Below are 26,223 nucleotides of genomic sequence, written 5' to 3' on the forward strand. Positions count from 1 at the left end.
AGAACCGACTTGTGGAGATAACATCTTGGACCTACTGATAACAAACAGACCCGAACTTTTCGACTCTGTAAGCCCAGAACAGGGAATCAGTGATCATAAGGCCGTTGCAGCATCCCTGAATATGGAAGTTAATAGGAATATAAAAAAAGGGAGGAAGGTTTATCTGTTTACCAAGAGTAATAGAAGGCAGATTTCAGACTACCTAACAGATCAAAATGAAAATTTCTGTTCCGACACTGACAATGTTGAGTGTTTATGGAAAAAGTTCAAGGCAATCGTAAAATGCGTTTTAGACAGGTACGTGCCGAGTAAAACCGTGAGGGATGGGAAAAACTCACCGTGGTTCAACAACAAAGTTGGGAAACTATTGCGAAAGCAAAGAGAGCTTCACTGCAAGTTTAAACGCAGCCAAAATCACTCAGACAAACAGAAGCTAAACGATGTCAAAGTTAGCGTAAGGAGGGCTATACGTGAAGTGTTCAGTGAATTCAAAAGTAAAATTCTATGTACCGACTTGACAGAAAATCCTAGGAAGTTCTGGTCTTACGTTAAATTAGTAAGTGGCTCGAAACAGCATATCCAGACACTCCGGGATGATGATGGCATTGAAACAGAGGATGACAATCGTAAAGCTGAAATACTAAACACCTATTTCCAAAGCTGTTTCACAGAGGAAGACCGCACTGCAGTTCCTTCTCTAAATCCTCACACAAACGAAAAATGGCTGATATCGAAATAAGTGTCCAAGGAATAGAAAAGCAACTGGAATCACTCAACAGAGGAAAGTCCACTGGACCTGATGGGATACCAATTCGACTCTACACAGAGTACGCGAAAGAACTTGCCCCCCTTCTAACAGCCGTGTACCGCAAGTCTCTAGAGGAATGGAAGTTTCCAAATGATTGGAAAAGAGCAGAGGTTGTCCCAGTCTTCAAGAAGTGTCGTCGAGCAGATGCGCAAAACTATAGACCTATATCTCTGACGTTGATATGTTTTAGAATTTTAGTACATGTTTTTTGCTTGCGTATCATGTTGTTTTTGGAAACCCAGAATGTACTCTGTAGGAACCAACATGGATTCTGGAAACAGCGATCGTGAGAGACCCAACTCGCTTTATTTGTTCATGAGACCCAGAAAATATTAGATACAGGCTCCCAGGTAGATGCTATTTTCCTTGAGTTCCGGAAGGCGTTTGATACAGTTCCGCACTGCCGCCTGATAAACAAAGTAAGAGCCTACGGAATATCAGACGAGCTGTGTGGCTGGATTGAAGAATTTTTAGCAAACAGAACACAGCATGTTGTTCTCAATGGAGAGATGTCTACAGACGTTAAAGTAACCTCTGGCGTGCCACAGTGGAGTGTTATGGGACTTATACCTCCCGAGGAGATCACGAATGTAAAATTAGAGAGATTCGAGCGTGCATGGAGGCTTTCCGACAGTCGTTCTTCCCGCGAACCATACGCGACTGAAACAGAAAAGGGAGGTAATGACAGTGACGTGTAAAGTGCCCTCCGCCACACACCGTTGGGTGGCTTGCGGAGTATGGATGTAGATGTAGCAGTAGCAGTGAACTAGCCGTGGCATCACAGGCATCATGCGACTCGAATGGAGCAGTTTAGTGGATGTCCAAATCATTTGAACTTCATTTCCATTTTTATAAAAGAATACTGAAATTCAAGAGGAAAAATGGCATGTTAGGACTATAAAATGACATAATTAATAATTTAAGACAATTTCCAAATAAAAACCAGTCTAATACACTATTGAAGGTTCTTAGCATTCTTCTTCTAATGCATTTAAATGTAACCACTGTACCATATCTATAAACTTATAATATTGCATTAAGTACCAAAATAATGCAACATTCATACAGAATATATGAAAGATAGATTTGAATTGAATCATAGATTTTAACCGGTATAAATGTTTGTCACTTGTATGCGAGATATCAATATATGAGCAACTATGTGTACTCTTTTACAGTACATGTATATTCTTTGACTAATTTGGCTGTTCCATATACCTGATTCTAGGACAGGATAGTGAGAGAGAATATTTATTAAAAGACCGTAGAAAAGAAAAAGAGTGAAGAAACTATTCCACTGAAAATGATAGCGTAAATAATAGATCAGTTAACTCTGGGCCTTACAAACATCACCCTGCTGAACTTTCTTAGATGGATGTTCTCCCAAGGGAATAAATCATTTTATCACATCTATATTATATAGACCTTTATCTTGGTGTGTTGTGGGGTCTGCAAGATACAAAGCCGCTTGGTATGGTGTGCTCAACATCCTTTGTGATCCACAATACTTTGGAAAAAATTACTCGTTTCTTTCTTTATATTGGAACTACGATGAATTCGAACAAGCACTAATTCATCAGTATTAAACATTGGAATAAGTGCTTTACTATTACACTTCTATATCCTCATATCTACATCTGTGTATAGATGTAGTTCTTCTGTCTTATGTATGTCTTCCAAATAGTCTTTGAGTGTAGATAGCCACTTAAATAATTTCAATAATGGTTCCCCAACAACTATTCTTCTCATAATTAATACATAATTTCTTAGTATCCAAGGAAATGTGATTTGTGTGGCTTGTTTTAGTTTTCCAGGTAATAGACTGCAATTATGAAGAATAAGTAAATAAATAAATACATAGTTCATTTATTACTATCTGAAAATCAGGAATGAGTTGTACCCACGTGTATGGTATTGTGAACAATATGTTCTACATAGTCTCCACAGTGCTTTCATGACTTGTTCACGTGGGTTGGATTGCGGGTGGTATCTTGATATAGCTGTGTGTCTCACCATTCCCATGCAGGACACTCTTTGTTACTAATAAATTGTGAGCAAAAGCGGTTAATAGTCCTCATGGTTTTCGTATATCCCTGGAATATTCCTGTAAACAGTGTATCACAATGGGTGTATGTACTTACTTCATTAAATAAAGCCTAACGTTTTGACCACTATTCTAGAAGTGCAGAAATATACTTAACTCGACTGTGACTATGAGGTAGTTGACAAAAAAAAATATCTATGGCAGTTCAGTCATGTAATGCCATATGTATTATAGGATACAACCTATAAGGGATACCTATATTATCTCCTTTCACCTTCTGACACACTTCACAGCATCATAAGACTTCTCAAATTTTTGAAGTAATAGAATTTGTTCGTGTGTTGTATACGTTTCGGTATGCCGTAATGACCATAGCCTTTATGGATAAACCGTATTAGATCTCTCAGCATATTTGTGGTATACACAGCCTTCAAGCTGATTTACCTTCTTTTGCTTTACAAACCAAAGCATCTCCTTTGTAGAACCATATAGTTTTCTCTCTGGTTGTTCATAATGCTGGTTTTTCATTACTTATCTTATCACCAAAATAAGTATTCTGTTTAATCCTTACAAAAAAATTTCTTACTTCATCATTTATGTAAGTTATTGAGAGGAAATTTACAGTGAAAATCACGCCTGAGCCACAAGTCCTCATCATGTCATTCAAACATAGAGGAAATAGTGATAAAGCATCCAGAACAATATTTTGTGATCTTTTAATGCGAACAGTTTCTATATGATATCATAAGAATAATGCCCAATGCATTAGACGGTCATGCAAGAGGCAGCTTTCCATTAAACATTATAATGCCTGATGGTCAGTATAAATGACTGTTTTTGATCCCCCAATTAATGTTTGAAACTTCTTAATGTTCCACAGAATCACAAGCAATTCTTTTACCATAGCTATGTAATTTAGTTCATCTTTATTTAAACAATGACTCACGACAGCAATAGTATTACACTCTCCTATATCAGGGTCCCATTTTCCCTGAAACACCTCGCATACTATCCATGTTCAGATGCATCTGTTGCTAGTTTGAAAGGTTCATTTAATTTTGGATCTTGCAATATGGGTGCATTTCCTAAAGATAGCTTAATGTTTTGAAAAACTTCTGGTGTTTCCTCATCCCATACCCATTTAGATTTTTGCTTTAATGAGAATAATCATCTCAGGCTGTTCATCTTTTGTCCTTGTATGAATTGATGATAAAACCCAGCTAAACTGATGAATGAACCTTTTTTTTATATTTCTTGGTTCCGGACATTCCTTAATTGCCCTTGTGTGTTCTGGGTCAGGTTTGATCCCATATATGCCTACCAGATGCCCTAGGAACTTAACCTCTTCTCATCTGAAGTGGGATTTGGTGAGTTTAATCACAATTCCTTTCTTTCAAAATTTTTGTAAGGCTTCAATCAATCTTTTACAATGTTCTTCCCACGTCTTGGATACTATTAAAATGTCATCTACATATATCAACAACTCCTGTAGTAATTCGTTCGCTAAGGCTTCATGAACCATGGACCTTGCCATTGGTGGGGAGGCTAGCGTGCCTCAGCGATACTGATGACCATACCGTAGGTTCAACCACAACACAGGGGTATCTGTTGAGAGGCCAGACAAACGTGTGCTTCCTGAAGAGGGGCAGCAGCCTTTTCAGTAGTTGCAGGGGCAACCGTCTGGATGATTGACTGATCTGGCCTTGTAACACTAACCAAAACGGCCTTGCTGTGCTGGTACTGCAAACAGCTGAAAGCAAGGGGAAACTACAGCCGTAATTTTTCCTGAGGGCATGCAGCTTTACTGTATGGTTAAATGATGATGGTGTCCTCTTGGGTAAAATATTCCCCCATTCGGATCTCCGGGCGGGAACTACTCAAGAGGACGTCATTATCAGGAGAAAGAAAACCGGCATTCTACGGATCGGAGCGTGGAATGTCAGATCTCTTAATCGGGCAGGTAGGTTAGAAAATTTAAAAAGGGAAATGCATAGGTTAAATTTAGATATAGTGGGAATTAGTAAAGTTCGGTGGCAGGAGGAACAAGACTTCTGGTCAGGTGAATACAGGGTTATAAATACAAAATCAAATAGGGGTAATGCAGGAGTAGGTCTAATAATGAATAAAAAAATAGGAGTGCAGGTAAGCTACTACAAACAGCATAGTGAATGCATTATTGTGGCCAAGATACACACGAAGCCCACACCTAGTATACAGTAGTACAAGTTCATGTGCCAACTAACTCTGCAGATGATGAAGAAATTGATGAAATGTATGATGAGATAAAAGAAATGATTTAGGTAGTGAAGGGAGACGAAAATTTAATAGTCATGGGTGACTGGAATTCGAGAGGAGGAAAAGGGAGAGAAGGAAATATAGTAGGTGAATATGGATTGGGGGTAAGAAATGAAAGAGGAAGCCGTCTGGTAGAATTTTGCACAGAGCATAACTTAATCATAGCTAACACTTGGTTCAAGAATCATAAAAGAAGGTTGTATACCTGGAAGAATCCTGGAGATACTAGAAGGTATCAGATAGATTATATAATGGTAAACAGAGATTTAGGAACCAGGTTTTAAATTGTAAGACATTTCCAGGGGCAGATGTGGACTCTGACCACAATCTATTGGTTATGACCTGTAGATTAAAACTGAAGAAACTGCCAAAAGGCGGGAATTTAAGGAGGTGGGACCTGGATAAACTGAAAGAACCAGAGGTTGTAGAGAGTTCCAGGGAGAGCATGAGGGAACAATTGACAGGAATGGGGGAAAGAAATACAGTAGAAGAAGAATGGGTTGCTCTGAGGGATGAAGTAGTGAAGGCAGCAGATGATGAAGTAGGTAAAAAGATGAGGGCTAGTAGAAATCCTTGGGTAACAGAAGAAATATTGAATTTAATTGATGAAAGGAGAAAATATAAAAATGCAGTAAAAGAAGTAGGCAAAAAGGAATACAAACGTCTGCGTGTGAGATCGCTCTCTAAGTTTCCATATATTTTTAGGTTTCGGATACATATTTTAATGGTTTTTGTGATAATATTTACTATATAAGTGACGTATTAGTGGTTTCTTCATTCACCTCTGCCATTCTTGTGTTGTGACCTGATATTTGTGAGTGTTTCGTATCGAGCAACTTAACCTCTTGCCTGTGTTTACATTCCGCGCTGACCAGTTGCAGCTGTAGCGGCACATCGAAAGCTAAGTACTAATTAATTGTTTGTGTATAGTGGTTTATTTAGGAACTTTAGTAGTCTTCAACCGGTGTTCTTGGTGTTTTCTGGTGAAATAATTTCAGAAGAACCTTTTGGGAACTGTTTTCAGCTTCGTTACTGTGTCATCAGACGTTTGATTCTCTTTCTGTATTAATCTTTTGCTATATTCACATTTGTTGTTTATTAATACTGTTAATAATAGTAGTTACTTCCCTTGTAGAGTAAGTTTGTGATTATTGTAGTCAGGTTTTTAACATCTTCTTATTGTAGTAGCGGAACTTAGAAAAAGTAAAATTTTACCATGAGTGAGAAGTGTGGGCTTTGCCGTAAGTTCGTGAGTAGTGGATTGTGGTGTGAGACTTGTTCGAAGTATTTTAACTGGGGGGAATGCAGTGGGGAAGCCGGTGGGCATTCTGGTGAGATCCTCTCCTGGAACTGCAGGTTATGTAGCAAGAGTAAGTTGATAGAGGAGCAGGAGTGTAAAATCTGTGCCCTTCAGGTGCAGTTGAAAAACGCACAGTAGCTAGATAGAATGAGGAGGCAGAAGGGGGTTGGGGAATGGGAGCTGGCTGTTGGCAAGAGATCTGCTAGGAGAAGAAGATTTTCAGATAGTTTTACTATTGGTGTTTACAATAGATATGACCAACTGTCAGAGTCTAGTGGAGAGGAATCTCTAGTAGCTGTAGATGTAGGAAGTATGCAGCAGACCTCAGTAGTTACTGTGCCTAGAACAGTTGCAAAGTCGAAGAGGAAGAAGAAGGTTCTGCTGTTAGGTAGTTCTCATGGCAGAGGTGTAGGCCAGCAGTTGCAGGAAGTGTTGGGGAGTGAGTACCAGGTCACCAGCATTGTGAAGCCTAATGCAGGGTTGGCTCAGGTGACTGTTAACATAGGGCGGTTATGTAGGGATTTTACTAAAGATGATCAGGTAGTGATTGTGGGTGGGGCTGGTAATAGTATTGATAGGGATGGGGAGTATAACATAGATGGTGACCTGGAAAAGATAGCCACTCAGACTGGCAACACAAATGTGCATTTCGTGGAACTGTTTCACTGTCACGATCGGCCTCATCTTAATACAGCCGTCAGGCCTAATAGCATGCGACTTGCGGGTGCGCTGATGACAGAAGGCATGGGTCACATTTCAGTGGTGTCGGTGGAGTCTATCAGCAGGACGGGTTTCACTAGACATGGCCTGCACTTCAACAGGTATGGGAAGGGGAGGTTGGCAAAGCTTATGGGTGACAGCATAGGTGGGGTTGGGATCACTCATGGGAAAATTCCTGCAGTAGTGGGTGTTAGAGCTGCACCTTTTTTAGATTGAAGTCAGCTGATAGGTATTCCTGCTTAAGGGAAGTCTCTCTAACAAGGGAATCACTTTTGACAAAGCTTAGGTATCCGAGTAATGAGGGATTAGTATATTTCATCAAAATATACAAGGTATTAGAGATAAAGTTAGTGAACTGCTTATAGATGTTGACTCTGAAATTATTGGTATATCTGAACACCTCTTAAATAAGGAGATAATTCAGAGGGTTCCTTTACCAGGATACAGGTTGGCTGGCAGCTTTTCGAAGAGCTCTTTGCGGTGTGGGGGGTAGCCATGTATGTGAAAAACGGCATCCCATTTGAGTCAATTGATGTTTCAAAGTACTGCACTGAAAAGGTGTTTGAATGTTGTGCAGGTGTGGTTAAATTTAACGGAGCTAAACTTCTAACTGTTGTTATTTATAGATCCCCAGACTCCGATTTCACAACATTTTTGCTAAAGCTAGAGGAGGTTCTTGGTTCACTTTATAGGAAATACAAAAAGTTAGTTATATGTGGTGACTTCAATATTAATTGTATAAGTGATTGTGCAAGGAAGAGGATGCTGGTAGACCTCTTTAATTCATATAATCTTATGCAAACCGTATTCTTTCCAACGAGAGTGCAAGGGAACAGTAGAACAACCATAGACAACATTCTTGTTCATTCCTCATTACTAGAAGGGCATTCTGTTAGCAAAAAGGTGAATGGCCTTTCAGGTCATGATGCACAAATTTTAACTTTAAAGGATTTTTGTGCTGCAACACGTGTTAAATATAGTCATCAGCTGTTCAGGAAAACTGATCCAGTTGCTGTAGAGACCTTTGTAAACCTTATAAAGGAACAAGAGTAGCAAGATGTTTATAGCGCTGATACAGTAGATGATAAATATAATGCTTTTCTCAAGACTTTTCTCATGCTCTTTGAAAGTTGCTTTCCATTGGAACGTTTAAAACAGGGTACTAGCACAAACAGGCAGCCTGGGTGGCTGACTAGAGGGATAAGAATATCTTGTAGAACAAAGTGGCAATTATATCAAAACGTTAGAAACAGTCAAAATCTAAATGCAGCAGCTCATTACAAACAGTATTGTAAGGTGCTTAAAAATGTTATTAGGAAGGCAAAAAGTATGTGGTATGCAGATAGAATAGCTAAGTCTCAGGATAAAATTAAAACCATATGGTCAGTCGTAAAGGTAGTTGCTGGTCTGCAGAGACAGGTCGAGGATATAGAATCAGTGCGTAGTGGGAATGTCCGCGTTACTGATAAGTCGTATATATGTAGAGTATTTAATAATCACTTTCTGAATATAGCAGGTGAGCTAAATAGAAACATAGTCCCAACAGGGAATCATATAGCGCTCTTAGAAAAAAGTGTTCCGAGACTGTTACCTGAAATGCTCCTCCATGATACTGACAAGAGGGAGATTGAGTTAATAATTAAATCACTAAAGACCAAGAACTCTCGTAGATATGACGGGGTATCCAGCAGAATACTGAAGTATTGTTCTATGTATGTTAGCCCAGTTCTCAGCCATATCTGTAACTTTTCCTTTAGGAATGGTCGGTTTCCTGACCGATTGAAGTACTCGGTAGTGAAGCCACTTCATAAAAAGGGAGACATTGATAATGTTGACAATTTTAGACCTGTTTCTATGCCATCGGTGTTTGCTAAAGTTATTGAGAAGGTTGTATATACAAGGTCACTGGAGCATTTAAATTCACATAATTTGCTGTCAAATGTTCAGTTTGGTTTTAGAAATGGTTTAACAACTGAAAATGCTATATTCTCTTTTCTCTGTGAGGTTTTGGACGGATTAAATAAAAGGTTGCGAACACTAGGTGTTTTCTTTGATTTAACGAAGGCTTTTGACTGTGTTGACAACAAAATATTACTGCAGAAGTTGGACCATTATGGAGTAAAGGGAGTAGCTTACAATTGGTTCGCCTCTTACTTTAAGAACAGAAAGCAGATGGTAATTCTCCGCAATATTGAGAGTGGTAGTGATGTTCAGTCCCAATGGAGCGCTGTTAAGTTGGGCGTTCCCCAAGGGTCGGTGCTGGGGCCACTGCTGTTTCTTATTTATATAAATGATATGCCTTCTAGTATTACAGGTGATTCAATAATATTTGTGTTTGCTGATGACACCAGATTGATAGTGAAGGATCTTGTGTGTAATATTGAAACAGTAACAAATAATGTAGTTCATGAAATAAGTTCGTGGCTTGTGGAAAATAATTTGATGCTAAATCACAGTAAGACTAAGTTTTTACAGTTTCTAACTCACAATTCAACAAGAACCGATATTTTGATCGGACAGAATAGGCATATTATAAGCGAGACGGAACAGTTCAAGTTCCTAGGCGTACGGATAGATAGTAAGCTGTTGAGGAAAGCCCATGTCCAGGATCTTGTTCAGAAGCTAAATACTGCTTTATTTACCATTAGAACAGTATCTGAAATAAGTGACACTTCAACACGAAGAGTAGTCTACTTCGCATATTTTCATACGCTTATGTCGTATGGTATTATTTTTTGGGGTAATTCTTCTGATTCAAAAAGGGTATTTTTGGCTCAAAAACGGGCTGTTCGAGCTATATGTGGTGTAAGTTCGAGAACTTCTTGTCGACCCCTATTCAAAAATCTGGGAATTCTGACATTGCCCTCACAGTATATATTTTCTTTAATGTCGTTTGTTGTTAGCAATATTAGCCTATTCCCAAGAGTTAGCAGCTTTCACTCAGTTAATACTAGGCAGAAATCAAATCTGCATGTAGAATGCACTTCCTTGACTCTTGTGCAGAAAGGAGTGCAGTATTCTGCTGCATCCATTTTCAATAAGCTACCACAAGAACTCAAAAATCTTAGCAGTAGCCCAAACTCTTTTAAGTCTAAACTGAAGAGTTTCCTCATGGCTCACTCCTTCTATTCTGTTGAGGAGCTCCTGGAAGAGCTAAAAAATTAAGCAAATTCCAGTGTTACATTGTTGATTTTCTTCATTTAAACTTACGACTTGTCACCTGAATATGTTTTTTTATATTTCATTTTATCTGTTTCTAATATCTTGTTATAATTTCATGTATTGACTCGTTCCATGACCATGGAGACTTCTCCTTAATTTGGTCCCACGGAACAATAAGTAAATAAATAAATAAAAATGAGATCGACAGGAAGTGCAAAATGGCTATGCAGGGATGGCTAGAGGACAAATGTAGGGATGTAGAGGCTTATCTCTCTAGGGGTAAGATAGATACTGCCTACAGAAAAATTAGAGTCCTTTGGAGAAAAGAGAACCACTTGCATGAATATCAAGAGCTCAGATGGAAACCCAGTTCTAAGCAAAGAAAGGAAAGGAAAGGAAAGCAGGAAGGTGGAAGGAGTATATAGAGGGTCTGTACAGGGGTGATGTACTTGAGGACAATATTATGGAAATGGAAGAGGATGTAGATGAAGATGAAATGGGAGATATGATACTGCGTGAAGAGTTTCACAGAGCACTGAAAGACCTGAGTCGAAACAAGGACCCGGGAGTAGACAACATTCCATTAGAACTACTGACAGCCTTGGGAGTGCCAGTCCTGACGAAACTTACCATCTGGTGAGCAAGATGTATGAGACAGGAGAAACACCCTCAGACTTCAAGAAGAATATAATAATTCCAATACCAAAGAAAGCAGGTGTTGACAGATGTGAAAATTACCAAACTATCAGCTTAATAAGTCACAGCTGCAAAATACTAACACGAATTCTTTACAGACGAATGGAAAAACTAGTAGAAGCCAACCTCGGGGAAGATCAGTTTGGATTCCGTAGAAACACTGGAACACGTGAGGCAATACTGACCTTACGACTTATCTTAGAAGAAAGATTAAGGAAAGGCAAACCTATGTTTCTAGCATTTGTAGACTTAGAGAAAGCTTTTGACAATGTTGACTGGAATACTCTCTTTCAAATTCTGAAGGTGGCAGGGGTAAAATACAGGGAGCGAAAGGCTATTTACAATTTGTACAGAAACCAGATGGCAGTTATAAGAGTCGAGGGACATGAAAGGGAAGCAGTGGTTGGGAAGGGATTGAGACAGGGTTGTAGCCTATCCCCGATGTTATTCAATGTCTATATTGAGCAAGCAGTGAAGGAAACAAAAGAAAAATTCGGAGTAGGTATTAAAATCCATGGAGAAGAAATAAAAACTTTGAGGCTCGCCGATGGCCGATGACATTATAATTCTGTCAGAGACAGCAAAGGACTTGGAAGAGCAGTTGAACGGAATGGACAGTGTCTTGAAAGGAGGATATAAGATGAACATCAACAAAAGCAAAACAAGGATAATGGAATGTAGTCAAATTAAGTCGGGTGATGCTGTGGGAATTAGATTAGGAAATGAGACACTTAAAGTAGTAAAGGAGTTTCACTATTTGGGGAGCAAAATAACTGATGATGGTCGAAGTAGAGAAGATATAAAATGTAGACTGGCAATGGCAAGGAAAGTGTTTCTGAAGAAGAGAAATTTGTTAACATTGAGTATAGATTTAAGTGTCAGGAAGTCGTTTCTGAAAGTATTTGTATGGAGTGTAGCCATGTATGGAAGTGAAACATGGACGATAAATAGTTTGGATAAGAAGAGAATAGAAGCTTTTGAAATGTGGTGCTACAGAAGACTGCTGAAGATTAGATGGGTGGGTCACATTACTAATGAGGTGGTATTGAATAGAATTGGGGAGAAGGGGAGTTTGTGGCACAACTTGACAAAAGGAAGGGACTGGTTATTAGGACATGTTCTGGGGCATCAAGGGATCACAAATTTAGCATTGGGGGGGGGGGGGGGGGCGGTGTGGAGAGTAAAAATCTTAGAGGGAGACCAAGAGATGAATACACTAAGCAGATTCAGAAGGATGTAGGTTGCAGTAAGTAATGGGAGATGAAGAAGCTTGCACAGGGTAGGGTAGCATGGAGAGCTGCATCAAACCAGTCTCAGGACTGAAGACCATACCAAACGTGGTCCTCCTGTAGCTTTCCTTACCACTAGCAGTGGATTATTTTGGACATTAAGATTTCTTTCTATATCCTTGTTTTCTGCCGTTTTATTTATTTTGTCTTCGACTGCTGCTCGTAAAACTAAAGACATTGGATATTATTTACAAAAGAAGGATTCACTGTCTTTAAGTTTGAAATGACACACACAGCCTTCTGTTAGTCCTAATTTGTCAGAAAATACATCTCGGTACTTCTGTAAAATATTATCTAAGTCTTTCTTCTGGTCTTCGGTTAAGAGATTAGACTTGTAAGCCTTATGACATAATAAATTTTCTCCAGCTATACATTCTCTTTCACTTACTTCATAATTTCTATGAGTGTGTGTTACTAAATACACACTCATATATACCCTTTCATATTGTGTTGGATGGTTCACATAAAGACATTGTCCATGTTGCATATAAAAGATTTTGCTATCAAAATCTAACTGTCCTGTATATTTTATTAACAAATTGATGCCTAATAATACCTGTAAGTTTACACTTTTGCGTGAACATTAAAATTATTCGTACTTAATGTTGTTTGAGTTTCTTCTCTGAAAATTCTCTCTTTAGTGCCAGTTATTCCAGTGATGTGCAATGGCACACCCCCCCACCCACCCACCAACTGGCATCATGGGATAGTAACATGGGTTCTTAACATATACTAACTGTTCTTGCGATAGTAATGAGATTTCACTTCCCAAATGTATATAAATATCTACTGGGGAAAATATATCTAAAAACAAAGATGATGTAACTTACCAAACGAAAGCATTGGTATGTTGATAGACAAACACACACACACACACACACACACACACACACACACACACACACACACACACAATTCAAGCTTTCGCAACCAACGGTTGCTTCATCAGGAAAGAGGGAAGGAGAGGGAAAGACGAGAGGATGTGGGTTTTAAGGGAGAGGGTAAGGAGTCATTCCAATCCCGGGAGCGGAAAGGCTTACCTTATGAGGAAAAAAGGACAGGTACATACTGGTGTACACACACACACACACACACACATATATCCATCCGCACATATGCAGACACAAGCAGACATATGTAAAGGCAAAGAATTTGGGCAGAGAAGTCAGTCAAGGCGGAAGTACAGAGGCAAAGATGTTGTTGAATGACAGGTGAGGTATGAGTGGCGGCAACTTGAAATTAGCGGAGGTTGAGGCCTGGTGGGTAACGGGAAGAGATGATATATTGAAGGGCAAGTTTTTTCCCCTTAAGGTAAGTCTTTCTGCTCCCGGGATTGGAATGACTTCTTACCCTCTCCCTTAAAAGCCACATCCTTTCGTCTTTCCCTCTCCTTCCCTCTTTCCTGATGAAGCAACCGTTGGTTGCGAAACCTTGAATTTTGTGTGTGTGTTCGTGTTTGTGTGTCTATCAACATATCAATGCTTTCGTTTGGTAAGTTACATCATCTTTGTTTTTAGATATATTTTTCCCACATGGAATGTTTCCCTCTATTATATAAATATCTACTGGTTTACCTTCCTTTGTGCCTAATACAAAAGTTTTGCTTATTCTTCTTTTGAAAATTGTTTTCCTTCTACCAACTGATCCCTCACTGATAACATTTGACTAAACAAAGCCTATTTCTGTGTCTTTGGGCCTACTGCTGAAATATCACATCCTTAATTTTGGCCCTCTCTCAAGGATGATCCCCCATTTTCCTACGTTATAATGGTTTTGTTAGTGCATATCTCATTTTGATCAGAGTGAGTTGTAATCTGGTTCATACTAGTGTCTACAAGTTTCACAGGATGTTTTGTGAAAAATTGTATATTCACTTGTTGTGTAGTTTGATTCTGTTTCTCTGGTACAGTTATTTTGGGATATATGACAATAATTACTCCCCTTTCATCCTGTACTTCTGTTTGTATACAGTATTATATGGGCTGTAAGAAACACCTTAATTTTTAAGCAATTTTTTTAAAAAAATAACATTTTTACCATTTTTATAGTTAGATTGCAAAGCCACATTAAACAAATTCTTAGTTTATAAAACTGAACTGTCCTTTGAAATCAATGAGAATTATCATCTGAACTTTCATCATCATCATCATCATCATCATCATAATCATTGTTGACTATGCTATTACTTTCAATTTGTAGCCCACATCATATGAATACTCTTTTTTTCATTATTTTTTTTCCGTTACGAATGTAGCTGCTAACAAAAATATTATACTATTACTGATAACACACATCACTTTCAGTTAAAGTTCACTGACACTGTAGATGGCAATGATGCATCATAGGCTAGACAGTGTTCTGTGTTTGTGATGGTGGGGTGGGAAAGAGACAGTGTTACCAAATTTGTGAATCACTGCTACTCACAATCATCACATGGGTGTACTGCTGCCAGCAGTTGGCTCCATTGTTGCCAGATAGACATTTTTATAATAATTTCATGTATGACACACCAGAGTTTGGGAGGCAATTCTTGAAAGAAAAAGGTCAGTAGCTCCTTCACATCCTTCCTCCTCTATACAAAATCTCCTTCTGTATGTACTGTGGAAGTTTCCCAACTAACACTTGTGCAAAATAGTTTTACTCTGATAGAATTAAATTCCATTCAGTATATTTCTTTTAGCCACCCCAAGAATTATTATAATACTTAGGTGTCTAAAAATTGTAACATCAACACCTCCTGTTTTCTTATAGACGGATATTTTCTTTCAAATTGTTCATAAAGTCTTCCCATTATTTAAAATCCTTGGAAATGACTGTTCCCCATTCTGTCATGTCACCGACTAAATGACTAAGTGCTCTTGGGAAAGCTCTAGAAAAGGCACGTAAGAAATACAATGAAGTGCCAAAGAAACTGGTATAGGCATGCATATTCAAATACAGAGAGATGTAAACAGACAGAAGATGGCACCACAGACGGCAATGCCTATACAAGACAAGAAGTCTCTGGCACAGTTGTTAGATCAGTTACTGCTGCTAAAATGGCAGGTTATCAAGATTTAAGTGAGTTTGAACATGATGTCGTAGTTGGCACATGAACAATGGCAAACAGCATCTCCTATGTAGCAATGAAGTGAGGATTTCCCCGTATGACCATTTCATGAGTGAATATCACAAATCTGCTAAAACAGCAAATCTCCAACATTGCTGCTGCCAGAAAAAGATCCTGCAAGGATGGGACCGCCAGTGACCGAAGAGAATTGTTCATCGTGACAGAAGTGTAATCCTTCTGTAATTTGCTGCAAATTTCAATACTAGGCGATAAACAAGTGTCAGCATGTGAACCATTCAGCGAAACATCGATATGGGCTTTCTGAGCTGAAGGCCCACTTGTGTACTCTTGATGACTATACGACACAAAGCTTTACACTTTGCTTGGGCCCATCAACACCAACATTGGACTGTTGTTGACTGGAAACATGTTGCAGGGCTAGTTTTAAATTGTATCGAGCGGATGGATACGTATGGGTATGAAGACAACCTCGTGAATCCATGGACCCTGCATGTCAGCAGGGGACTCTTCAAGCTGGTGGAAGCTCTGTAATGGTGTGGGGCATGTGCAGTTGGAGTGGTATGGGACCTTGACACGTACGTAAGCATCCTGTCTGATAACCTTCATCCATTCATGTCCATTGTGCATTCTGATGCACTTGGGCAATTGCAGCAGGACAATGTGACACCCAACATATCCAAAACTGCTACAGAGTGGCTCCGGGATGATTTTTCATAACCAATTTCCCTGTGTTGTTATTATACTTAGTATTCCCTCTTGTTTAGTTTATTAGTTTCACATTGCATTTTAAGCACAGCTAATTCTGCATTAATACTATCCAATTGCACCTTAAGAACACCCTCTAATTTTTTAAACATTTCCTCTTGAAATTCAGCAAATAAAGCAGTTGCATCAATTCCCTGTGTTTCACTTGCCTTTTATGTGTGGCGATTGGCTCAGAATATTACAAAACTTATAATTCTGTGTTTGCCACTACTTAGCAGTTGTGACAAATTTTATAATTTTAACACAGTTCATCTATGTCACTCCTTATCAATGTCTACTATGAACAAACCATAAAATTTTGTCATAAATTTTGGTTAATACATCTCACCATATGACGTAACTGTGTGCTGTGGTGAATCACTCTGTGGACACTTTCCGTCATCAGAAATCTTCTCTTAAGAACAGATGTAAAATATTCCATGTCACAACTTGAACTGTATGTGCACAACTCGTTTCTACACAGACATCTTCATCTTTAATGTATTAATAATTTGAGTGCAGCTGTATAATGTATGCACTGCTAGATGTTCCATTGTTGACTTCTTGAATTTGACAACATATATTCTTGAATATTTTTGTGAAATTTTTGTTTAAAACCTTCTTTTCATCTCTTTCTTTGCACCTTATCTTCTCGTCCTTCATTGAGGTTGCTAAATGAAATGTTTTGTGGCTTATTTTCCTACTGGTGGTGATAGGAATGGGTCATTGAAACCTTCAATCTGGAGCTCTTATATTTTATTGGATTTTCCAATTCTCTCACATTTTCTGTCAGCTGCCATACAATATCCATGCTGCAGGGGTTGTGCTATGCAGTGCACTTGAACTGTGAACCAGCTTCCTCCCTATGGACTTCAATCCACAGCGTTGAAGATACTGAAAGAGACATTTTTCTTGTATTCAGCAGAATAACACACCCAGAGATGATGAACATCATGTATTTCCAATAACATACACTCCTAACATCTGACTGGTCGACTTCACAGGCATTAAATTCCAGATAGATGGTTTCATGAGTGCATCTCACAAGAGACTCTGAAAAATTTTTACAATAAAATCTGAACATCAGTTGTTTTGGCAATGATTTCTTTGACATCATGGGTGTCACCTGTGCTCCCTGCTCGTCACTCACAGCCCCATGGAGCAATTAACTTACCCTAAGCAGGTAGAAGCACAAGTCTGCTGCTTTCATCAGTAATAGCACAGGATCACTACAGCTACAATCTGCACAAACCATTAGAAACTTCCCAAAAGTGGGACACTTCCTACTTACTAGCTACCTTAATGCACAAACATATTTCATCAGGCAATGGAGAGCAAGGACATGGAACACCTCATTCTATGAATGACGTGTCGCACCTCATTCTATGAATGACTCGTTAAACTTAAAAAAAAGTTCATAGAACTGGCATGGGTACTTACATAACACTTTCCTACGTCAGTGTTTTCATGGTCCATCTAAAGATATCATTCTGGCCACATAGATACTGCACCTTTCACCTAGTCCATTTTCAGAAACCTTTCATTTGTAAGAGATTCTACTCTCATCCCTCTAGAATATGAACATTTTTGTCTCTTTCAATTTTATCTTGTTCTCTTTGAGAGTGCCTAATTCCTTGATGTTCAACTCCACTTCAGCAGTGGCTCTTACGGAGCCTTTGTTCACATTAGAATACTAATTACCAGCAGGATCTGTACTTCAACAACTGTCATTGATTACACAATAAAACATGCCTCTCACAGTGTCTTTTCACATGAGGATACTTCATGTATAGTGACTCACAGTCCTTCTCAGAGTATATTAAAAGTCTTATGAGCTGTTTATAGGTTGACAGGCACCACCCCTCCACTAAATAGAGCTCCTTACCCATACAACATGCCGCTGAGCATAATATGGTTGACTTTAATGACACCTTAATAGTCCCCCCTGGTACTTTCCTACTACACACTAAGATTTCCATATTTCCATTTAGTATCTCCTTTTCCCCGCTTTACGCTTTCTGGATCCTCAATCTTCCCCAGTATTCCTGACAGTTTCCCTACGTCTTACTGCTTAGGTGTTTGCTTGGCACAAATACATTAATATGTGTACAGTCCCTATCACCTACTCCAGCCAAGAGCTCTTAGCCAAAATCACTACTCAGGTTGACCCTTCCACTCTGCATCAGTGTGCATGATACAGAATTTCATAACAAATTAAAACTGTCATACCAAGATTTCAACCAGGATCCTTACCTTTTGTTGCTGTCAGTTAACATTTCCTGTGGGAGGTAAGAGTTCAGATTTGACTCAAGATCTGACATACTGTTTTAATCCGCAAGAAAGCTTCAAAAGCACCATTTAATTTAGTGGAATTTTTTGTTATTAATTCTGAATTTATAGATATCAAAATCTTTCGTGGATTTTGTTTTACTTAATAGAATTTGCTATTTATTTAACTTGTAACTTCTCTTTGTAACAGGCATTCAGATGTTACTGCTATTTTATGGTTTCTATTTTTGCCAAATTGAGATTGCAAATTAAAAATATCTACCACTATTTAATATATTTTTATGATGCTATAGCATGAGCATGATGCATTGCTATAACAGGGTTTCAGCAGGCAGTGGCCTTGTTCAGACAGCCAGATGATAAAAAGAGAGAATAAAGAATCATTGTAGAATGTATAAAATCTGTTACATAATATTTTTGTCCTGCAATCTTTTGCTTTTTGCCATTTGTACCTGAGAATTATCAAAGAAGATACAGATACAACTGCCACTTTCTCAGTGCAAAGATAAGTCTATTTCTGTGTAGTTATTTAGCCCCCAGGGATTAGATACTAATATACAAGAACAAACGTCTTATGCATGTTGTAAAAATACTGTATGTTACATTCTTATCCTCTTTGCTAACTAGGTTCTCTCTTGATGTGACATTTACTGAAAGTTTGTCACATGATTTACACACTACTGTGAGTCAGTCTGGTTACGGCTCAACAATACAGTATTAAGAGTAATAATCCAGCAGTTGAAGGAATTGTATATTTCGTGTCTGTGTGAGAGTGGATGTGTGTAAAGTTGTCCAGGTGCAGTGTGTGTGCGTGATTGCCAGGCCTATCAATATTCAGTAGTGAAATAGGTTAGATTCAACTAGATATTCAACTATATATTATCAAAGTTTTTACATCAGTATTAGAGAAGGGAAGTTGCTACTCACCATACAGCGGAAAAGCTGAGTCGCGATAGGCACAACAAAAAGATTCACACAATTATAGCTTTTGGCCATTAAGGCCTTTGTCAGCAATAGACACACACACACACACACACACACACACACACACACACACACACACACACACGCAAATGCAACTTGCACACACATCTGCAGTCTCAGATAACTGAAACCACACTGCTAACAGCAGTACCAGTGCATGATGGGAGTGGCAACTGGGTGGTGGTGAGGAGGAGGCTGGGGCGGGAAGGGGGAGGGATAGTATGGTGGGGGTGGTGGACAGTGAAGTGCTGCAGTTTAGACAGAGGGCAGGAGAGGAGGGGGGGGGGGGGGGGGGAGGAAGTAGCGGAAAGGAGAGAAATAAAAAGAAATTAAAAGACTGGGTGTGGCGGTGAAATGACGGCTGTATAGTGCTGGAAAAGTTTTTATATGTCAGAATAGAGAATTATTTTAGTGTTGCTGCAGAACTGTTACATAATAAACAGTATGAATGTTGTGATAACAGTGAAGTGTATTTGAACTGTTACTGCAGTTAGTCAGATATGAAATAAAACCATAATATTTCAAAATTAACTTCTTTAGTACCCTAGTCAGAAAGCTTATTGATGATGTAGCTCTGCTCCTCTCAGGGCCTGCTCAAATGTGGTAATTCAATATGAACTATAGCTGTTTATTCATACTTTGTATGTTACTTGTATATTCATATAGTGCATTTAATTAATTCTGGCAGGTAGATGACCGTGATGCACACCGAAGAACAGCTTTGCATGTTGCAGCTGGAGCAGGTCATGCAGCTGTTGTGTCAGCTTTGCTACAGAATGGTGCTGATGCAGATGCCTCAGATTCAGAAGGAGATAATGCATTGCATATTGCTTGCCGTGAAGGTCAACTAGGCACAGCACGTGTACTTCTTACTGAATCACAGCTGGATGCCGAGGTGAGAATAAATATCACATCTTGTTTTCTCTTAACACAATGTACTGGTTATTTCCTTGGTATCTTCCAAGTTTTCGTAAATGGTGGAGAAAAAAAATTGAAGGTGAAGGATCCCAGTGTGCAATTTTCGAAGTACGAAACAAACACACTTCTGACACGTTTGTTACAAGGGAAAATTAGAGTAATTTTTGTTGTTTTTGTTAATGCTGTGAGTAGTGCTGTTACTATTTCTACTGGATTGTAAAGTATTGTGTTTGAAAGTGGTCTTAATGTTGAAAGGCTAACTGTTAGTTCATATCTGAGTAGTAGTTTTCCGTGTGACTCATAAAAAAATAGTGCCACATTGCTAAATGCATGAAACTGACAGTATTGGACGTCACTAATTGTCATTATGCAGATGCCTTTCTTATTTTATTGGTATTGTTTTGTACTATGATATTTGAGTGTGTTGGCTATATCTGTACATGGCACATACATGGTGTATGCGTGTATTAATAACTGCCTGGAATATGACTTTCATGTGAGTTCAGAATAACACAGAATGACAAACATCAAATTACATTCAATTATATTCCTTTGGTGAAAATAACCAGTTGTATTTTACATTTGATAACTACTAATCACAAATGTGTGGGTAGAACTAATTATTGATTGTTCACAATTGTACGAGTAAGTAATTGTTTTCTTTTTAAAAAATTTAAAATAAAAAAAACACCACCAGTACTGCTAGAAAGTTTGTAACTACTGGCTCTAAACTGCGGGTAAACACTGTTATACAAAACACAAGCAGCACAGTTCAGTTTAGTAATGCTACTGAAATTTCTCAATGATACGGTCACAAATATCTTCATAACAATTAAAGTTCATGTGCACATAAACAATGCAAGCAACAACGTTTTCCATTTGTCAGTAAATGCAGTACAGTACAAATACTATCATCTGATTCTTTATAATATTCAAACCACATTGCAATGAAGCATTAGTAGAAATGTTCCCACTTTCTAGATAACAGAATTTACAAAATAAAGTACAGTCTAGCTGCTCACGCGGTCCCTCCACATGCTGACTGCCTCATGTCTGTGCTGGTGACAGTGTCTAGCTCTGGAATTCCTCAACTCAAATTACAAGTGCTGATGTGCTTCTTGAATGTCCAAAAATTGTGCACTCACAATTGTACTCGATTTTAGTTCACACAAGCTGCTACAGTTGGATAACTGATTTGTCATTCTTGAAAGTAAAGAGCATATTTCAAAAGTGAAGTATTTCTGCTACATTAAAGTTATGTGCTTTCTCACCAGGTTTTTTGGCTTCTATTATCCAGTGCCTGTGTTGGTACTTTTCCCCTTGAAATGTGAATTAAGCAGCTTCTTGGTTCAGATCATCTCTTTCCCCCTGCCATTTCCAGCATTAATTTCAGTCTCTCTGTCAAGTCTTACTTTCATATCAGCTTCCTGAGTTAAAATGCTAGCAGCAGTTTAGAAAATTTGTTGTTTAGGAAACTTGTTATGCTTATTCATGTTCAATATGCCTCTGGGAGGATCAAAATTTGTATATCAAGTAACCGCCCTTGGTTTGTGCAGATTGTGATATTTAAAAACTTATTGTTGTGGAAATACTGCATCAGAGAGAGAGAGAGAGAGAGAGAGAGAGAGAGAGAGAGAGAGAGAGAGAGAGAGAGAGGTGTGTGTGGGGGGGGGGGGGGGATTTAATTTTTGTAGTTGCCATTTAAAGGTCTAGCTTAATAGCTTAGCATTTACTTGATTTTTATCTTTGTAGATTAGTTGGGTTGTGAACTACCTCCCTGGAGGTATCACTAGAAGTAAAATGGATTCTGGGCAAAAGGGAGATAAACTGTCAAACAGCATTCAGATCTAGTCTGAGCACATTGAAATTAGCTGTTAATTACTAAGTTAATGTTTTAACTTAAGATTGGCTCTCAGTTCTCTACTAAGCAAAAGTGATGTGGATGTGATAAGGTCAAGACCTAAATCACCTTAGACGAACGTGACAGTATGATTTAAATCTCATTTATCTTCCATCCCGCAGCTTATCAAGGAGATGTTCACATTGATGATTGCGACTTTAGATTGAACAAAATCTTGACAAATTTCTCCATGTGTACTTCTTATTATTATCATTATCATCCTTATCATCATAGTCATTGTCCATAGTCTTACTGATTGTTACAAACTGCCACTTCATAAATAACATATTAAGTTCTTGGGCATATTTAGGACCATCTACATTTTGTACAAAGAGCTAAGTAAATAGCAATTTGATATTGACATGCTCACATATTACCGTGTATTACTAGCAGCTAAATGCAAATTGCTTGTTATCTGCAATTCCACATCACATTTTATTTTTTACAGGCTGCAAATCTGAAAGGAAGAAATCCTCTGCATGAACTTGCAAGAGCATCAAAGGACACAGCAGCTGGGATTGCTGAATTGTTCATCGAATGTATGCCGCGTTACCCACTAGACAAGCCAGATCTTGATGGCAATACAGGTGAGAAAATCTGTGAACTAATTGACCACATCTACAGCTCTTAACATTATGGGCTCTTAACAAAACTTTGAAGTAAAAGTGAAAAGTGAACAACTTTTTAGTTCAATAGTTATTTTGTGTATTACTCAGCAAAGTGAGGAGTGAAGTGATAAAAAATAAATTTGCCTTTTGTGTGTGCACTATGGGATTTTAGTAACTGGAAAAAGGAACTCTATGTATTTTGTTAGTAACACTTCAAAAGAATAGTAATGAATGTAACTGTTCACTGCAGCTGAGTAGAGGCAGGCAATGAGTGAGAACAAGAGATGTAGCAGTTCACAGTTGACTAAAAATTAAGTTTGAATGTCCAGGAGCATCTCACCCACAGCAACAACTGCTGAGCAACAAAGAGATGCTATATCATATTCTCCTGATATAAGATGACCCTGATTATAAGACAACCCCATTTTTTTCCAATAGGCTCCTTGAGAAAAATTTATTTTTAACATATTCTGAAATGAAGCGGATGAAGTTGTCTCTTGCTGGTGGCAATATGGTTCCAACAGTCTCTGTGAAAGGAATATCTTTGTTTAATGTGGGTTGCAGGTCTGTGGATGGATAAGTGTGAAGAAGGGGGATAGCAGATGACTGGATTACCTGCCATCCAGTAGCAATACCTCCACATCGACAACTGCCACCCCTCCATACCAAGAAGTCCCTACCATACAGCCTAGCCACCCTGTCTGTCGCATCTGCAATGACGAGTGGTCCCTCTCGAAATATACCGAGTGCCTCACTACGCCTTTACAGACAATAATTACCCTCCCAGCCATGTAAAAAAAATACCAACAACAACTCCCATGCCTTATTTTCCCATCACACACCACCTCTCAAAGAACCACCATCCAACCACAGAGGAGCATTCTCCTTGTGACTCAGTACCACCAAGGACTAGAGCTGATTTAGACTACCTCTCGTCATGTTCTGAAATGAGAAATTCCCTACCCACTGTCGGTGCCACTCCTCCCCCAGTGGTATTCTACTGCCCACCGGATCTACACAAGATCCCTGTCCATACCTACACAGCCCCAGCTCTCAACCCCTTGCCTCATGGCTCATATCCCTGTAATAGACCTAGATGCAAGACCTGTCCCTTACATCCTCCCATCACCATCTACTCCAGTCTGTCACAAGCATCACCAGGTAAGGCTACCTCTGAAACCAGTCATGTGATTTACAAGCTAAGCTGTAACCTCTGTGCTGCATTCTACGTTGGCATGACAACCAACAAGCTGTCTGCATGAATGGCCACCGACAAATTGTGGCAAAGAATAACTGGACCACTCTGTTGCTGAGCACACAGCCCAACACAATGTTCTTCATTTCAGAGATTTTGTCACTTCCCACCAACACCAGCTTTTCTGAAATGTGCAGGTGGGAACTACATTTCTGTAACCCTCCTGGCCTCGACCTTCATTAGTCATTGTCCTTACCATCTAGCTGATTCCCTGTTTCCATTCCAGCACTACACAACCCTCTATTCCACCAGTGCACCCAATCTTTTTCCTTCTTCCCTTTTCTGCTACCTCCCCCATCTCTCCCCCACCCTTCGTCTAACCTCCCAACTGCACTTAGCTGCCCTACTCTCTCTCCACCTCATCCCTATGTGCTCCCACTAGGAGCACTTTACCATCCCACACCCCTACCCTGCTATCCCTCACTCCCCCCCCCCTCCCTCTCTCTCTCTCTCTCTCTCTCTCTCTCTCTCTCTCTCTCTAGAATTTTTAACTCCCACACTTGCCTCCAGTACTAATATGGTGATTCCTTGGTGTCTCAGAATTTCTATTAACTGATCCCTTCTTTTAGTCAATTTGTGCCATAAATTTCTTTCCACCTCAGTTTTATCCAGTATCTCCTCATTTTTGTGATCTGCTCATGTATGTATGCTTTGTAACACCACATTTCAAAATCTTCTGTTCTCTTTTTGTCTGAATTTGATTATTTACTTTTTTTAAAAAAATGGAAAGGATAGATTGCTGCTCACCGCATAGAGGAGGCATTGTAGAGGAGTTGTTGGCAGACAAAATGAAAGAGACTGCTAAAATATTAATCTTTCAGACAAAGTCCTTCTGAAATCTCTCTCTCTCTCTCTCTCTCTCTCTCTCTCTCTCTCTCTCTCTCTCTCTCTCTGTCTCTCTTCCATCCAAGGCACACACCAGACAAATGCGTCAAAGAACTTTGCCATTTACGCAAAGTGTTTCCAATAATTATTGAACCTTTGGATGGCAGAAATACATCCATTAATTTGGAGCTTCAAAATCCTAATTCCCTTCACAGTAGTCTCCATGGTAATGCATGTGCTTCTCAGAGTGATCCCATCATTTTGGAGACACTTCTGGAATGCATGGTTTGGAATGTTTATCAGCCAGGTTGTCACATTTTGCATGATGTCTTCTCTTGACTCACAGTGTTCCTTTCAGAGGTATTTCCAGCTTTGGAAATAACAAAAAGTCACACGGAACCATGTAGGGGGAGTAGGGAGCCTGACTAACCACAGGAATGGTGTGTTTGGTGAGAAAAGTCTGAGTCAGTCATACAGAGTGGGTGAGTATGTCGTTATAAAGGAGCTGCCATGCACAAATTGTTGGTCAAAATTGAAGGGTCAATCCAGTGCTTACCCCTATCTCATTTGCAGGCTGTATACTGTGACATGATGGTCTTCTGTGACTAAAACCTGCTTTTGCTCAATTACATTATCATTTTGGTTAGTTGAGGGTCTGCCTGAACACAGGTTACTGTCACTGATGTGTGGCCTTCTTTGAAGTGATTCTACGACTCCTTTATCCATCAGTTGCTCATGGAATCATCCCCAAAAGCCTCTTGAATCTTGCAAATGGTTTCCACTGGGAAATCAGCAAGCTTTTGACCATTTGGTGTGTCATTTTACAATGTGCTGAAAGCCATCAAGCACTCACTACACCATAGACACTCATAGCCAAAATGCCAGGGACTGATACTTCCTAGTGGTGGGAAAAAATTCACAAGTGTGCATGGATGTCCACCACAACATTTCCACCAAAGAAAGTATCCTGTGCTTCATAGGTCTGTTCAGGAAAAAAAAGGTGAGTTGGTACTTTCTGGACAAACCTTGTATTTATAATGGATGTTAACAAGTTTTTCATTTTCAGAAACCTGAGTCTGATTTTTCCGATTTTATTTTATACCCTTTCGTCTTCCACTACTGTCATTTATTTTACTGACATTATAACAAAAATAATCAGCTACTTCTAATATCTCATTTGACTACTCTGAAATTCACACTCAGGTGATTGACTGAGGGTATGTTGAACCAATTTGGTATTTCTCTGCCATTCCTTCAAATATCACATGGAAAAAATGAACACACAAATTTTCCAGTGCGAGCTCTGATTTATCTTA

At 39.0% G+C, this 26,223-nt stretch overlaps 1 protein-coding gene across 1 annotated transcript in view; it reads left to right on the forward strand.

The window, feature by feature from the left end:
• LOC124711185 (rabankyrin-5-like) overlaps nt 1-26,223 on the forward strand; it is a 431,684-nt gene that overhangs the window by 382,819 nt on the left and 22,642 nt on the right. Inside the window, exons 19-20 of the mRNA XM_047241114.1 lie at nt 20,090-20,296; nt 22,668-22,806. Of these exons, the coding sequence (XP_047097070.1) occupies nt 20,090-20,296; nt 22,668-22,806 (346 nt within the window). The remainder of the gene's footprint in view (nt 1-20,089; nt 20,297-22,667; nt 22,807-26,223) is intronic.

Source organism: Schistocerca piceifrons, chromosome 8, assembly GCF_021461385.2.
Source record: "Schistocerca piceifrons isolate TAMUIC-IGC-003096 chromosome 8, iqSchPice1.1, whole genome shotgun sequence".
Lineage (NCBI taxonomy): Eukaryota > Metazoa > Arthropoda > Insecta > Orthoptera > Acrididae > Schistocerca > Schistocerca piceifrons.